The sequence below is a fragment of the Centroberyx affinis genome, unplaced genomic scaffold (assembly GCF_046629955.1).
Source record: "Centroberyx affinis isolate AG114_WGS23_722 - 3 ecotype Tasmania unplaced genomic scaffold, CSIRO-AGI_Caff_v1 ptg001094l_1, whole genome shotgun sequence".
NCBI lineage: Eukaryota > Metazoa > Chordata > Actinopteri > Beryciformes > Berycidae > Centroberyx > Centroberyx affinis.
The window spans coordinates 991,551-1,008,330 of NW_027279639.1; the positions used below are offsets into that span (position 1 = coordinate 991,551).

At 41.2% G+C, this 16,780-nt stretch overlaps 2 protein-coding genes across 2 annotated transcripts in view; one reads left to right on the forward strand and one right to left on the reverse strand.

Annotated features, from left to right (window-relative positions):
- The first annotated feature begins 781 nt into the window (after positions 1-781).
- txnb (thioredoxin b) lies at positions 782-6,570 on the forward strand. Its single transcript, XM_071523515.1, has 5 exons — positions 782-914; positions 2,507-2,611; positions 3,812-3,877; positions 5,880-5,945; positions 6,152-6,570. Exons 1-5 carry the CDS (start codon positions 891-893, stop codon positions 6,215-6,217), a joined length of 327 nt encoding a protein of 108 aa, XP_071379616.1. The 5' UTR covers positions 782-890; the 3' UTR covers positions 6,218-6,570.
- Positions 6,571-7,411: 841 nt separating this feature from the next.
- The window catches only part of svep1 (sushi, von Willebrand factor type A, EGF and pentraxin domain containing 1), a 56,723-nt gene continuing 47,354 nt past the window's right edge, over positions 7,412-16,780 (reverse strand). The window contains exons 42-47 of the mRNA XM_071523548.1: positions 16,059-16,241; positions 14,073-14,243; positions 12,279-12,374; positions 11,555-11,650; positions 9,113-9,206; positions 7,412-7,705 (exon numbers count right to left, since the gene is read on the reverse strand). Coding sequence (XP_071379649.1) covers positions 7,675-7,705; positions 9,113-9,206; positions 11,555-11,650; positions 12,279-12,374; positions 14,073-14,243; positions 16,059-16,241 — 671 coding nt within the window. The 3' untranslated portion in view covers positions 7,412-7,674. The remainder of the gene's footprint in view (positions 7,706-9,112; positions 9,207-11,554; positions 11,651-12,278; positions 12,375-14,072; positions 14,244-16,058; positions 16,242-16,780) is intronic.

Sequence of the window (16,780 nt, forward strand, 5' to 3'; positions counted from 1 at the left end):
TGGTTTAGAGAGGCTGAAAAGCTGTAGTGATAGTGATACTGTGCATGACAGCAAGGCACGCCCAGCACTGTGCATGGCGTCATTACTATTGCGCGCTCTTCACTGACTCAGTCCTTTACGGTAAACCAGGAATCTGTCAAGTCATTGTGACTTGAGTTGCTGTTGCATCTCTTTCGCTGCACTAATTGAAAACTAATAATTGCAGGGAATTTTAAAATAAAAATGTATTCATACAATAATGATCAGGTAGCCCATATTAGCTTTTGTATTTATGTATTTGAATCAGATAGCCTAAGCCTTTTCTTTATGACGACCATTATTTCATCGGACAATTACAACAGTTTACAAAGTTTGATATCTCTGGCAGGGAGGTAGGAGAAGGGGTCAATAGCATTTCTGCGAAATTAGTTTACCGTAACACATCGTGCAAACAACAGACCTGTATGCCTTGGGGATACACATTTTGACCGGGCCAAGTCATGAACACCAACATCAAGCGAGAATAATGCAAGAATAAAAAATGCGTCGGGGACAACTTTCAAAATAAAGCACTTTTTGACGAGCGTGTGTTGCAACGCAACAAGCAAACCTTGAATAACACAAGGTGGAAATAATGAATATATTTACTGAGGAGTCGGTAGTAAATGAAAATACAATTGCTGCGTTTTCCAAAAGTCACTTTCACAGCATACATTCACCGCCATGACGTTCTGTGCAATGACTAATTTTATTGTGAAGGCGAAATAATGCAACTTCCGGTGTGATCGGGTTAAGAAGGTGGAGTCACGCAACTGTGATAAATAACAGCAGCCTGCTAAATAAAGTGCATTTCCAAACTCAGCCGCGCGTCGCCTACACAGAGGCCCATCGGGGTTTTTTTTACAATCATCATGGTTCACGAAGTTGAAGATTTGGTAAGTAGTAAAATCTTGTTTATGTTCTGTTTTCACTGTCTATGCCGGAGCCGTTACTAGCGATAACAGACTGACGTTTCTCTAGCCTAGTGTAACGTTATTCGTTTGGCGGTGGTGTCCCAGACTTGGCCAGCTGCGCGCCTGTTTCTCTCTCCCGCTATTCTTGCCCCGCGGAATGCCATAAACTGTCAAGTGATTTCCAGCTAGACTGGTGAACGTAGATTAACGTTAGCTAACGATTCCTCTGTTAAAAACCTTATGGTCAGACTATTAAATGATAGCTTCAAGCTGCTAGTTCATTTTGCAGGACAGGGGTGTCCTGGGCGCACGTTGCACCCCTCCCGGTGTAACGTTAGCATGCATGGGACCGTGGACTTTGTCTGTAGAGCTGGGGGCTTGCGAGAAATACTGTCAGACAGGGTGGGTGCCTCAGGCGACAAGTTAGAGAAATAACATTACATAAGATTAACTTACTTGTGATTGTGGCTCCAGTCTCGGCTAATTGCTGCCGCTACAGATCCAGAAGGGTTAGGGTTAGCAAGTCTCCTAACTAGTCACTAATGTTGGATTGCGGGCCATACGGGCCTACTAATAATTCAGGATGGGTGGTGATGACGGCAACTTATCCATGCAGCCATGTCCTATTACAGCTACTTTAACGCTAGAAACTCGTGGGTTTATCCGCCATACAGAAGGCTTAGAGTTAACGTTGAGCTGCTGGCTGTAAGTCACGTCAAGCACCACGTCGAGTGACTTATGCTTTTATAAAACGGATAACACACCATTGTATCAAAAAGCAAAACGCAAATTTTGAAAGTCTTTGATTTTTACGCAATAGCTATTATTATTAGTAGTAATAGTGTTATTATTGTTATTAGGTGTAGTAGTAGCAGTACTAGTATTCTTCCGCCATGCAGCATAGTTCCTGAGTAGTACCTGAAAAAATGGTTTCTCATTGGTTTTTTAATTAACTGGTCACACATATGCGTTTATCGGGTATTGTACAACAGCTGGGGAACTATAATAGCATTTTTATTCTAACACTAATCACAGACATCATGGCCGCTTGTTCTGATCACACACACTCCATTCATTCCCTCTCCAACTGCATGTGCGTTTCTCTCTCTCTCTCTCTCTCTCACACACACACACACACACACACTTCAAACACTAAACTGCATTCAGTTACATTTACACTTTGCAAAATATTCAAGATCCCATTAACATAACCAGTGATGTATTGCTAAATAAAAAGTGGATAAACTAAGAATAAACTAACAACTCCAGTCTATGGTCACTATGAGGCAAACAAACAGCAAATGACCAGTAAACAAATTCGCCTACATATTATTCAGAATAGTGTAATTTTCTTGAAAATATATATTGCTGTAACTTACAGTTCCTCCATTAAAGCATGCTGTGAGTTTATATCATTAAGATTTATGTCAGCTTTAAAAAAAAAAAAGGTAGGAAAACACTATTTCACAAGTATAAGTTGGGATAACTGAGTTTAGCTGGGTTAACCCTTGAGCCGCAACCTAGTTATAACTGTTACTATAATGTTTTTTTTTTTCTTTTTTCATTTTCTGTAGGAATCCTTCCTGGCCCTCCTGAAGCAGGCTGGAGACAAACTGGTGGTGGTGGACTTCACAGCCACGTGGTGCGGCCCCTGTAAACAGATCGCCCCCCGCTACCTTGTGAGTGGGCGATTATGCTGCTTGAGTCGTTCGGGACCATAGATGAAGTGTTTGGATTTGGTTGGAATAAAGATCTCATGACGTAGCTCGGGGTCTAAAGACTTTCCTGCTTCCAGATCATGTAGAATTTGTCACTTGCAGTATTGGTGAATTGGACCCATAGCCTCTAATGCAATCAGCAATCAGAGAGAAGGAATCCGAGGGAAAAAAGTTGTATTATATTTAAAAGAGAACAGCGGTGTCATTTAGAGTTACAATTACATTTTGAAACATTTTCGTCGTTTTTAAAAAACAAACTTTACAGTGTCAAACCTAGCTTGTAACAAGTAACACCTGTTCTGCATAACAAAGATGCCCCCAGTAAAAAAAAAACATGGATGTGACAAAGTTCATAAGGCAACATGTTTTCGAGGGATTATTGCCTGGCAGAGACTTCCTTTTCTTCCTTGTGGGTGTCAGGTAACAGTAAGCAGGGAGTAACATAATGCACGCAATGATATGAAAACACTGAACCCAGGCACAATGAAATAATGATAAAACAGAAACTTTGAGAAAGCCAAATTCAGGCTTTATGTTTACCGTGATGGGGCAATTTTTGTCATGTCGTTTCGTACTGTACAAGAATGAATGGCAGCAAATGGCTTCTTCTGAAAGTAAAATCACCAGTATTGTCCTTTTTAAACTCTTGGTGGATTTGGTCTAAGCCAATAGGAATATGCATTTTTAGAGATACAGGGTCTTGGTCACAATTCTGTTTGTGGATACAACAGGTGTAACGTGATCCAGTTTTCCAGACATACTCCGCCTCTTTGAGACGTCTCTAGTCTGTGTCAGTTAAAGGGAGTCCTGCCATGAGGGATATGTGTTACTCTCTCACTGGAGAGGGGGAACTGAAGTGGCTCTTCAGAGAGAGACGCTGTTGCCCGGGCAACCTTTTGGCAAGCCGGTCCCCACCTCAAGTAATAAACACTTGGATTCCTGCTTAACTGGAAAACCCTTGAGAGAATTTGATGGCTGGGCCCAACTCCTTGACATAATTGAACTCAGGATTTGACATTTGTCGTCACCAATGAGGATGATTTTCTCCTTTTAGCCCTTAGATATTTTGAAGAGAAAAGCAGCAGTATTTTAATCCTTCCTCACAGTCATATTTATGTATTTCTATATTTTTTGGCCCGACTCTGATCCGTTCTCTTGCAGGAAATGTCGGAAAAGCCAGAGAACAAGAACGTGGTTTTCCTGAAGGTGGATGTGGACGATGCCCAGGTAGGTGTCCTGTTTTTTATTCGTTTGTTAGTTTTTTCAGCCAGGAGCCCCTTAGATGGTGTGGTGAACTCAGCTGTACCTGCTGACTTAGACCTCTGAAAACAAGGGAGCGGCACAATGAGCCTCACACACAGCAACACGCTCATACAATGAGTGAAACTGACGAAGCGACGACATGCTCAACGTATCGTTCGCTCCTTTGCTTCTATATAGTCCACAACCACTATACAGTCTATTAATAAAACAGTGTCAGTGTGTAAAGTCAGTGTAATTCCTTCTGGCGTGCACCAAATTACTCAAGCACAATGACTTCCTTATACTAGCCTACAGGGCAACGTAACAGCTCTATTGTGTCTTTATGTGGCTTTGCTGGCCGTTTTTATGTTTTTCTATGCTGAATATCTTTTTAGTTGGATTCTTCCTGGTTCAGAGATTACAGTTTTGCAAAGTTTGCATTTTATAAACAGGCAGAAACTCCTCGCTAAAATGTTCAGAAATGCAAATTGAGGGGCTAAATGAGTATTCTCTCATTTTCAGGCCCACTTGTACATCACATCTTGCTGGTATTTCTGCGTTTTAAAGCTTTAGCCTAAAACATCAGAGAGAGCCCATTATTTACCCAGCAATATTAACTACATATTTCAGTAGCTCATATTGCTCCTTTAGATCGAAAAAGACTGATGCAATCAAAGGACTGTAATAGGACTGTAAATATTTATAAATGGCAATCGCTCTGAAATACAAGAGAAAACCAGGAGTAATAACATCATGGGACAAAGAGATCAAATAAGGAGAATCCCAGGGGAAAAAAAGACACTGTGGATAGGCTTTTCAACATGCATGCCATTAATACTCATAGCAATGTGGCTTATTTATGAAATCCAGTTCACCAGGCCGTGTGGGTTAGGGTTAACCACAGTTGGCTCATGTGACCACAGCGCACAGTTATTCTCTTCATCCTGCCACTACAATGCATGTTGTTCATTTGTTATGAAGCGAGGCGTGGAGTAGCGGAACTTGATATGTATTTTTAAAACGTGAGACAGCAGAATTTGAAACAACTTGTGAGCCTTAAACTTCGGTAGCATGAATGAAAATAAATTAGGTGGCTCATGTAGCTGGCTGTGTGTTGTAACCACATGCGGTAACCTAGGAACTAAAAACAAACAGTTAAGGAGTTCAGCTGTTTACATGAACCTTTGATACCCTGCGATTGAATCTCCCTGTTTCCATGAATAAACCAGCTAACACAATATTCCCGTCCACTGTGGCGTCCCGTCCACAGACAGAACGGCCCGTCAGCAAAAAAGTATGAAAAGGTGCAGCTGCCAGCTCCCCCCTCCCCCCCCTCCCTATTTGACTGAGCAAGAGTCGGACACCTAGAAAACAGAGAAAAGAAATGATCCCACTAGTTATTGTGATAGCGAGTGTGTCTGCTTGCCACCATGTTTTTTTTGTTGACATCAAAATGCTGACGGCAAAAAACAAGTGAAAGGAGTGAGATGTTTACATGCAACAGTCACCCATTTAATATCAACTTAAGCAAAGCATCTTACCGGGGTTTCTAATGATCATAGCATGAGCTTAACCAAATTATTGTAACTGGAGTGCAGTGGTACAGTCAAATTGTTTCTGTACAGATAGTCGCACTAGGCTCGAGTCTGGCTGGATGGATGAAACTCACAACACGTGTTCTACTGCAAAATGGAAACCAGTCTATATTTACAAAGTGGTGAGGAAAGTGGGTGAGGACCCGAAACTAAACTCGGCTCCTTCTTGGACTGGGATGTAGACCTCACCACTCGCAGAAAATCCACATTGTGCCGTTGGGAAACACTCAAAGCACAATAATCACACACACCATAATCTACGACCTAGCAAGTTGGCTTGGGGCGTTCCTTCCTTGGTCTCAGTTATAGGTGGAGAGGGCTTAGCCGTGTTTATACCTGACTGTGTTTGCGTTTCTCACCCTCCTCCTGTCTCTTCCCCTCGCTCTTTTCAGGATGTGGCATCACACTGCAACATCTCCTGCATGCCTACATTCCACTTCTACAAAAAAGGAGAGAAGGTAAGCATTTCATCATAAATACCCATCCGTTATTTGAGCAGTGCTAATTTGAAAACGGCCAAAACACCTCATGCCTTTCCTTAGCATTGTGTGTCTTTTCTGTTTTAACCCCTGGATTCGATGTTGTAATCCTTTCATTGCAACATCCAGTCCTGTGTATTTGTAAATGCCTTTCCTTCTAACCGCCGGTCTGCGCTGTGTTTCAGGTGGACGAGTTCTCCGGGGCCAACTACGACAAGCTGGTAGAGAAAGTGGAAGCTCTGAGGTCATGAAACTAAGCCCCACCCACCATCCACATGCACCATAACTGTATACAAACAACATGAACCACCACCACCACCCTCCCGCCTGAGAAGAAGTTCCATTTTATCTACAATAAACGCCTGGTTTTCTATTCCACATTGGCAATAGTTTATTCCTTCTCATCATGTACTGGGTGAATTGTTCCTCTTGATTCAATGTATGTACTGATTCCGTGTAAACAACTGGCTATAATTTGACTAAAAAACGTCAAAAGACCATTTTAATCCTGTTTTATATCTCAGATAAGTTTACTCTCAGATTTTTCTCTGTAAGTTTTTATTGTTTCTAATTAGGTGGATTTAATAAAGGAAGATGAATAACCGAGACTTGGCGCTCTTGCTTTTTATGGGCGGGTTGGGAAGGTTTTAATAGGGTTCCTACAAGGTCCTTAGAGTGCTTAAAGTCCTTGAATTTCACTTTTCAAAGTGGAATACCTGGAAAATGGGCCTGTTATGTGGAGAAGTGCTTAAAAAGAGCTTGAGATAAATAAATAAATTGTTTGCAGTGTTTGACAGAATAAAAAGGTCAATACTCCAGCAACACTTGTAGTATAGAACAACTTTATTGTTAGGCCAACGCGTTTCGGCTTGTGGCCTTCATCAGGGTCATGTGGTCATGTGTTTGACAGAAGAAGTCAAAACAGAAAAGAAGACCAACGAATTTGGGGAAAGATGACTTAAAAGCACCTGAACCCGTGAACCTATGATATGCAAATGCAGTAATGTTTAGGGAAATGTTTCTTGCTTTTGTGCAGAGCCCTTATGAACAGAAATATAGTGCTGGAAAAAGTCATTGAAAGTCCTTGAATTTGATTTTATATTGTCTGTATAAACCCTGTTTTAATAAGTTTAATCTAAGCTTAGTTCATGAGAAATCTTTTAAGTTTGTAAGCCAAATGTCACCTTTTATCACTACAAGAACGGATGAATACCTTCTCATCTGTATGTGGGAGCTGTTGGGAAAGAGAAGTGGGCTAAACCAACTAGTGCATACCAATCACACTATAAGTATGATGCAAATGCACCATTGAATGCGCCATGCATACATATTTGCATCCTCCCTTGCATTAACATGGAAATAACTTTCTGTTAGTGTGTAAAAAGCAAAGAGAAACTGATCAAAAGAAAAACCCGGAAAGTATTGGGTTTTTTATTTTTATGGTATTTTATGCTTTAATAAAAATGTGAGAATAGTTTACACATATACATTGGACAATCACATCAATAGTTTTTACACATCGTACAAGTATATAGCAGCATATGTTTAATACTGTTGATTTTCTATATGAAAAAATACAGCTTTATTTTACAAAATGGTTCTTGGGTTTTGCTTCTTTGAGAGATGAGAATGAATGGTTTACAATTGTGTCAGTAACTATACAAAAAGTCTCTTCATCAGACGGTTCACATGGAGCTGAGTGGCATCTTTAGAAATGGTAGTATCCCGATTTCCTTTTCCTGTGGAGAGAGAGGGAGCGTTTTAACTTTCATCTTTCAAAATTCAGGCTGTGAACTAGGACAGCATCATAGCCTTTTGTTAACCAGCTACTGGCGTTCTCTTTGTGACAAAATTCACTTGGAGCTGATGGGTGAAATTCGGTGAAGCCACACTGACTCCCAGATCAAGAGTGAAAACACAGACGTGACATTGTTGCTACTTGTGATCCATCAGTCACTATTTCCAAAAACACATAGATAGACATCAGATACTCCTAAACTGTTAAACTTTTTTTGGTATACCCACTTCCCCTAAACCGCCCTTGTCTACTTCTACTTAAGTTAGTCTGCGTTTCTTAGAATGCCTTTCGACATCCCCCAGAGAACGGGCCGTCACTTGTGTTTTTTCCAGAAAAAGTGAGTCAGGCCCCTTTACTCAGAACACAACAGGTCTTGTGGCTGCATTGCATTCTGGTCTATTGAGGCTGCTGTGGGTGGAGAAATTGGTCTCCCTTCCTCTTCTACAATGGATTTCTCTCTGTATGACTGTTGAATGTCAGTGCAAAATGTCCAGAAAGTGTAGAAAGAAGCCCTCGCTCTTTGATTCTGAGGGACTGACACCAAAACCTGATGTTTACTCTTGATGTTTTTGATAGCTGAAAAATGTTCTCCTTTTAAATTAAACCAACGTGACGTTACGTTGTCTACATTTGACCAGTTATCCACCAGTTTTTTAACAGTGTTAACGTGTACTACCACATAATTTACCTTCATGCCAGGAATTATTTTGTAAAAGCAGACATTTTTCCAAAAGGTGGATATCTCGTTTTGGGAAGAAACTCTTGACAAAGAGGTAACTGGCCATGGGCCGCCTGGAGACCAGTCTCATAATAGCCAAGTGTTTACAGCTCTGTCACCCAAAGGAGTCATTAATGCCTCGCTGGGCTATCAAGGGACTGATATCCAAGCTTGCCCAGGTTTTCTCAAACAGTAATACCTGTGACTTAGGAGATCTGCAAAGAGGTACACAGCATGTTTAGAAAGACACAGTTTGTTTCCATCACAGCCAATTACCCCTCTCTCCACACGTGATGAGGTATGATATTTTAAATAGGAATATTAATACAGCCAAATTCTGCTAAAAGGTGACTCAGAGCTGTTAATGGGTAACACAAATACTGCCTTGTGTGTATGATGTAATGTAATGGAGTACTGAAACTGAAGCTCCATGGAACGATCAATGGAACTTCCCGTAAAGCCGATTTGTGCCGAGTTAGGCCTGAGGTTTGGTTTCTGTCCTCCCACAATTTGGACAGTATCCAGCAGAGAGGAGCGGGGAGCAGAGGGCCCTCTCTGCATGTGTGGAGTACAGTATATTTACTGTGTGTGTGTGTGTGTGTGTGTGACTGTGTGTGTGTGTGTGGTCACCTGGAGCAGTCGTGCCCGCTCCACCCTGGGCTGCAGTGACATCTGTTCGGCCTGATGCACCTGCCTCCGTTCAGACACGGCGATGAGCACACAGCTGTGGACGTGGCAACACACACACACACACACACACACAATCATCATTACTCAGGAATAATACATTTCCTGCCCCCCCACCTCCCACATGTCCTAGCCAGCATTGATACCGTCCAAGGTTTTTCCAGGGAATGAGAAAATGTGCTAAATAGCCTATCTATCATATCACCTCGTATCCTCCCCCCTTAAAGGGGAATTCCACACAACACACTTTTAAGGCTTTTATCGCTCTGAGATCAAACCAAAAATATAGTAATAGTTATCACTTTGGATGTTTATATAGTTATCGTTGTAGTGGGAACACAAACATGCTACTTACTTGTAACATTTTATATCTTTTTATAGTTATAGTTGTCTTTATATGTATTGTTCTAGATGTGAATGGGCCTTTAGAGAGAGAGAGAGAGAAACTTGAATGTCCTAATTGAGGTAAGTTGTTCTAATGTTACATTATCTATCTTTATCTACTTTCTACGTTTTAATTATCAACCATTATTACATTGCATTTTCCTTGATCACAGAGCCCATAACTCCATAAAACATCTGAAAACAACCTTCTGGTAAAAGATCTAGGAGAATTGTTGCAGAGGAAAAAAAACCCTAAAAGTCAATTTGGGTGCAATTCCCCTTTAAAGGTGGGCTGGTTAATCTACTACTCGGTGTGTTTGCTTTAGCGTTGAGCCCTCAGAGAACAATACCTGTCACTACTTACATTGCTACAGCAACAGAGTGACGCATTGCGCTGACAGACAGATGGCTAAGTGTCTACGTATTCACTCGCTCTATCCTTAGTGCCATCAATTATAGTAAAACCCTCAATAGAGCCGTCATGGACCATCCAACTCAAGAGAAGCTTTACAAAACGGGGTTGACAGTTTTGTGTATCTATGGCTATTTTCAGGGTGTAAGTGATGATAAATTAGTGTGCTCTTTTTTTTTTTAGATATAGCTCAAAGGATGCTGCCACTCCCACAAAGCTTTATACTCCTGGGAAAAAACACAGCAGCCCAGTATATCATACACTTAAGTGCCTCCTGGCTTCAGAGCAAGTCCTATAATATACGACATTGCAGCAGCCAAGATTATTATGCAACTGGCAGACTTTGATGATGATTCAGCATTAGGGGCTGGGTCCGTCCCTGCGAGGAGAAAGCAGCCGACACGGACCGTCGTTTAGAGAGAGAGAGTCTGTGATGCAACTGTATCCCTCAAGGCAGTTTTGAGACATCCTGGGGCTTCTGGTTGTATTCACCCATCATCACAAAATGTTCTTGATCTTGCGGTGTGAGATGGTGTAAAGAAGTTATAGATAAAACACCTAAAAATTACAGCTAAAAAAGAAACTGATTGCTAAACGTGAGCTGCAACATATTTGTCCATCTTTTTTCTAGTCTAAAGTGAAGTAGGACAGTTACGGGGGAAAAATCTAACAGTGAATTAATACAAAAACACTGTAAAAATGTTGATCTTAGCAAATCGTGTAATCTAGTATTGAGACTTAAAATCTTTTTTGTTAAAGCAAGGGAAATAATACAGTATCCAGCCAGTTAGGTGACATAATTTCACTTCTTTCCAATACAAATCAACTTGTTCTGAGAATTTTCTCAAATCAAGCAACGTTATCTTAATGCTAGTGGGGTGATCAGTCATTGTCATTTGTTTCAAGAAAATTCTCAAAATAAATGAAACGGCATTGGAAACAAGTGAAAAAATATATATACTATAATATAATAACAGAGTGGCAGATTTTTCATTTTTCATTTCAAATAAATGATTACAAATAATTTTAAGGCTGAATATGAGACTAAAGGATATTTTAAGATGGCCATTTTTTGCTGTGCAGTAATTACTAATTAATACTAAATTACTAAAAAAACAACAACCATACTACCACCACCCTGCTGAGTTAATGGAGTCAGAGTTATGACATTGACGTCACCGCTGTACATGATGGAAACCCTGTTAAGTGAGGGCTTACTGTTTAGTTTTGGTGCTTTTTTTTCCTTTTTAGGTCACTCACTTCATCACTATTGTCAAAAAACACCCATCATCATTATACAAATAATATGTTAAACATCAATTCTTAGGATGACAATAAAAAGTATTTAAAATAACGTAATTACTTGGTCTTTCCTCACAGTTAAAAAACACCTGTAGCGTCATGCAGCCCCCCTGCTGAGTCAGTACAGAGCGATAATGACAGTGACGTCACTGCTGTACGTGAAGGGAACCCTGTTAAGTGAGGACTTACTGTGTGAACCTCCGTCCTACGTCACTGAGATATTCATATACATACACACACTAACCTAAATACATGAATGCATCACTCACACAGTCACACACACTCACCACTGTGACAGCGTGTACCCGTCCACCCGGTGGGACACTCGCACTGGTAGGGTGCCACGCAGCGTCCTCCGTTCAGGCACGGCAGGATGCAGATTGCTATTATTAGGGAGGAGAAATGAGAGAGAGGCATAAACAGCAAGTCATCCCAGTGTCATCAATTCTCTCTCTCTCTCTCTCTCTCTCTCTCTCTCATTTGATTCAGTGTAATCAAGCCATTGTGCTTTATGGCCCGAGGCTGGGGAGCAGCCTGTTTTTCGAGGTCAGAGAGCATTTCAGGACATCAAAACCATAAAAAAATGACTGATGAGGAAGCGATCCATCTGAAGTATCTATGAGCAGTAAGACGATCCAGTGCCTGAGTAAATGGATATTCATGGATATGCACTGGCTGCACTTTAACTTTGTCTGCTGAAGTTTGAGTAGGAGACACAAAGTCTGTGATCTGTATAGTGTTTTGCTGGAGAGGAGTGAATGAATAAATCTCTCTCTCTCTCTGTCTGTCTTTCTCTCTTTCTGGAGTAAAAAACAACCACCAACTCAAACCATTATCCCTCCCCTCTTTGTGCTATTGTCTTCTAAATCCTGCTTAGCAAACTGGTTGGATTCATACACTCATTGCATTTGTTAGCATTTGTTTGACTACATTTCACTTTAGGGTTGTGTTCTGGGTGTAATATAGTTGTGTTGTGTTTTTTTAATGGTATTTGACAGTTAAAATACTTACGCTCCTCACAAAGTCGGCCCATCCAGCCCTCTGGGCAAGAGCAAGTGTTGGGCCGTTGACACACTCCTCCATTCTGGCAGTGCAGCCAACACACCGCTGAAGGAGAGGACACACACACACACACACACACACGTATCAGATTTAGATTAGAAGAATGCTGCCTGTAGGGAGATACACATATTTTTACACTCCGAACTTTACTGTCGGATACAGTAATTAACACCAGAGGAGAGCAAGAATTTCAAGGTTTTCAATCCATTTCCAGTACAGTGAGAAAAGGAGACAGTTGCATGTATTTTTTTGGCTTGTTATTCTTCTACCACAGCTTCCAGAACATCCATGCAGTGAGTAGAGCAAGTCTTGGCCATGCAATGACATGCACTAGAATAAAGAGAGCATTCACATGGGAGATTAAATTCCTTCACAGGAACACTATTGCCCACATCTTCGTCCAAGATATTGCCCCACAACAGAAATTCCCTTGACACAGACATCCCTGTGTGTGTGTGTGTGTGTGTGTGTGTGTGTGTGTGTGGAATGTGAGTGATGAACCATGTGAGTGACCATTTGAATTTCATGATGCATGGGACCGTTTTTTTCAGGAGAAACCTCTGCCAGTAAGGGTGGAAGCTCGAGAATATGGTCATCAACCACTGTCATTGGCCTATTTGGAGATTAATTCAGGAAAGGAAAAATAAACCCTCAGATATTCTTACACTGTTAGGTATCAATGTGTGATGTTCAATGCATTCCAGGAGTTATTTTGAGATGAAGTGTTGTAATTTACTTTTCTGTTGTACCCACTTTCCCTCAACCTGCCCTGTTTACTTCAGTTAGTAATTTCCTACATTTCCCAAAGAAGGGAATCAATTCAATCAAAGTTGGGCGAATATAGCTAGCTAGGGAACTAGTTTATAAACATCAGGACCTGTCTATGATCTCAGCCACAACAGGTCTTGCGGCTGTATTGCATTCTGGTCTATTGAGGCTACTGTCAGTAGAGAAACTGGCATCTCTTCTCAATGGATTTCTCCCTGTATGATTGTTGAACATCAGTGTAAAATGGTGAGTCTAGAAATAAGCCCTCGCTCTTATTCTGAGGGACTGAGACCAAAACCTGACATTTACTATTGATGTTTTAGATAGCTGGAAATTTTTCTGCCATCAAACTCCATTGTAGCTGCACTCATGTTGCCTAAGTTTGGCCAGTTATCCATAGCAATAAGAAAAATACACCACCAAACAATAAAATGCTCCAAGAAATGCAGGCATGTAGCCAATAGTTATTTCTTAACAATGTTAACATGTTTTAGGGTGGATTTTTCCTTTACTGGGTCTGGATCCAGGCTACAGAAAGTACTCATCTGTGGATTGCACAGTCAGATGGCAGAACACAGTAGGAGGGAAGAGATTCTGAGGTGAAGCTGCCCTTTTACACTGACTACCTGGACTACCTTCACTGTTAATCAGGAAATGGCAAAACTGGCCCCATATCAGCAATCCCTTGGCAAATTCATTCTACTTCCAGATACGTGTGCGGCTGGTATAAATGCAGCATGTGGATGTGGGAGGAAACATATTGCGGAAAGCAGACAGAGAGAGGTAGATTTCCTCCACAGAGCATTGTATCCAGAGGGGATAAGCAGTAGCAGTCCAGCTTTTATTGTCATGTAGCAAAGAAGAACTGAAAAGCATCATAGCATCAGGAGTAGATAGGACAATCTCGTGAAGAAAGGAGGTCCTGGGACAGGGGGGAGTCCCTTCTCTAATAACACAGAGGTGTGTTCTCTCTACCTCTGCATGTGGGAGGCGGCGTCCAGGTGCCGTTCTCCAGACACCTGCTCCTTCCAACGCCTTCCATGGCGTAGCCGCCAAAACACGAGTACACCGCCACGTCCCCGAACTGGAAGACCGCCCCCCGCACCACCCCGTTGGCCACGTGGAGAGGAGGGCCACAGGACACCCCTGCACAACAGCCCAAACGGATTGACCCTCGTGTTACTCACTACACCTCATTTACGTCTAAATTTGTGTCTGCCTAAATATGCTGCTGCTGCCTTGACCACATATTTGATCTCAACATTAACCTGAATAATTAAAGGTAAAATAAAATAAATTCAGGTATTACACTCAGGTGCCTCTACTGAATGGCCAGAACTTTCCAGTGACATTTCAAGCTCCTATTTGAGGGAAGCTGGATTGTTGCTAATTCTTCATCATGTCAGTTGTTTGAAACTGAACTGTGAACTTCTTTATTCCTCATTGCCTGTGAAATAAGTGAATTTCATGCATAATATCTGAATCTGCAAGATAGTCCAACTGTGTGGCTTTACTACAACTCTGTCTGCGTGAGTTCCCCTTGGGACCTAATGGGAATAAAAGGATTACACTACACACATGCATAGAGGAGAAAAAAACAACAACATGCAAATGCAAACAAGCCATAGCAACGTAGCCACCATTGTGCTACATATTCAGACCAACTGTCTCCAAGAAAGATCAGATGATTACCGGACAAAGGTTGCCATAGCAGCTTCAGAGGTAGCCCATAATTAGTCCAGCATGCGGGACACCGGCACAGTGTTTGATGCAGCCCCATTTGTTTTGATACAATTTCAGTGAGGGATAGAGGATAAGAGAGAGAAATGGAAAAGTGCTTCAGCTGACAGGCAGATTAAAGTGAGGAACCATGCTAATGTAGAGTGGTACTTGGCACAAGACAGGAAGAGCATGCAGAGGTGTGCAATATCAAATACACATTGATTTTTGCTTGAATATCATGACTCATGAATTATGAGATGATTCACTATTTTCAGTGCTTAGTAAAAGTCCCAGTAATTAGATCATTGAATTCCCAGCCAGCTGAATCACATGACCCGGATCTTGCAAAGACTAATCAAAGTTAAGCAACACACGTATTGATTGGTTGTATCTTAGAAGCTGACACTGTCTAGCTCAGCAGGCATTTTGAATGTGCAAATACACACAGACGATGTGTAAACATACTTGTAATAATCAAAGTCCTGTGTCTTGTGAGATGCAGCAGAGATCATACTGAGCAAACTGAACAGTATCTATGACTAAACCTCTATCTAATCTGTCATGTCTAACCTCTTCAGCATTATTTACAACCAAGAAGGATAACCTGCGGGAAGGAATTCATGGTGATCTCCAAGGGGAAAGTAACTAAGTAAATACGTTTTGGAAACTTCATGTTATCCTCGATGGTTTTAATTAATGCATGACTGATGGCTGTGCATTATTATTGATTATCAAATAAACAAACAAACAAAAACTAGTTAATCTGCCATTATGGTGGGAGGATGATTTTGTATTGGAACATGAAATCTTAAGTATTTTTAGTGAGCTCGTCTTCAGCTTCAGCAATGTTTTATACAATACTTTCTATACAACTCTTATTCTGACTTGACTTATATTTAATTTAGCAGCACTCTGAGTAAAATACACCAGGGAAAGGCTTAACCTGAGTCAGTGAAGCCTCATAGCTCAAAAAGTTGCAGTAACAACTGGAGAGTGTCATTCCAAAATAAAATATTATCTACCATTTGAAAAATGATACTTACTCTTACAAAAGGATTATTGTTGAAGTTATGAGTTATCTTAAGACCTTTGCTGCCAAATAGTTATGCGTTTGACGATAGAATCATTTGTGCTATATTGCTATAATATTGACTAATGGACTACAGGTAGCATTTGTTTCCCCAAAATGGATATGTAGTGTTTTGAATGAAACCCGTCATCTGTAAAGACGATACTTACTCTCACACACAGAGCTGATGGGGCTCCAGGTCTGGTCTGGCCTGCAGGTGATGGTGCCGCCACCTTTGGCCTGCTGGCCCTTGGGACAGGTGACAGGGACGGACTGGCCCACATGAAACTCCTGCTGGGAACCATTCCCACCGCTGGCCTCCTTCCAGCCGGGGGGCACTGGGCAAGACTTAGCTGTGGGCGATATAAATGATGGATTACTATTTGAACACACTGTAATGTATTTTTCTCTTTGTACACGTATTAGCAGTATAAAGGTATTATTTCTCAACAGTTTACAGTAGAAACAGCACAATATGTAAAAGCTGACTTGATATTTAGAGTTAATTTAGAGTTAATTCACAGGCAATCCAAAACTACATGGTTTAGAAGGGAGTGGGGAATAAGTGTTTTTTGCTGTACTTAGCGCTCCACTGTATCTATGGTGAATTTAATAATATGAATGTTAATTCCCATACAGATAACAAGAGTAAGGAGTCTAACAGCCCTGCAACTTTGAATTTTGTGGAAGGGGAGGGGGGGGTGAGTGAGCAGAGTGGATGTGTTGACGTTTTCTGAGGATTTTGGAGGATGTACCATAAAGAATGCTGTTGTAATAATCCAGTCTGGAGGTGATGAATGCATGGATGAGTGTTTTGTGGCTGAGAAGGATAGGGATGGACAGAGACGGGAGATGTTTTTGAGGTGAAAGAAGGCTGTTTTGCTTATGTGAT

Bases quoted from the DNA above. Each gene is read 5' to 3' on its own strand.
- txnb (XM_071523515.1), top strand. From the start codon at position 891: ATGGTTCACGAAGTTGAAGATTTG. The intron at 2,612-3,811 runs GTGAGTGGGCGA...GTTCTCTTGCAG, and splicing joins AGATCGCCCCCCGCTACCTT to GAAATGTCGGAAAAGCCAGA. The intron at 5,946-6,151 runs GTAAGCATTTCA...GCTGTGTTTCAG, and splicing joins TCTACAAAAAAGGAGAGAAG to GTGGACGAGTTCTCCGGGGC.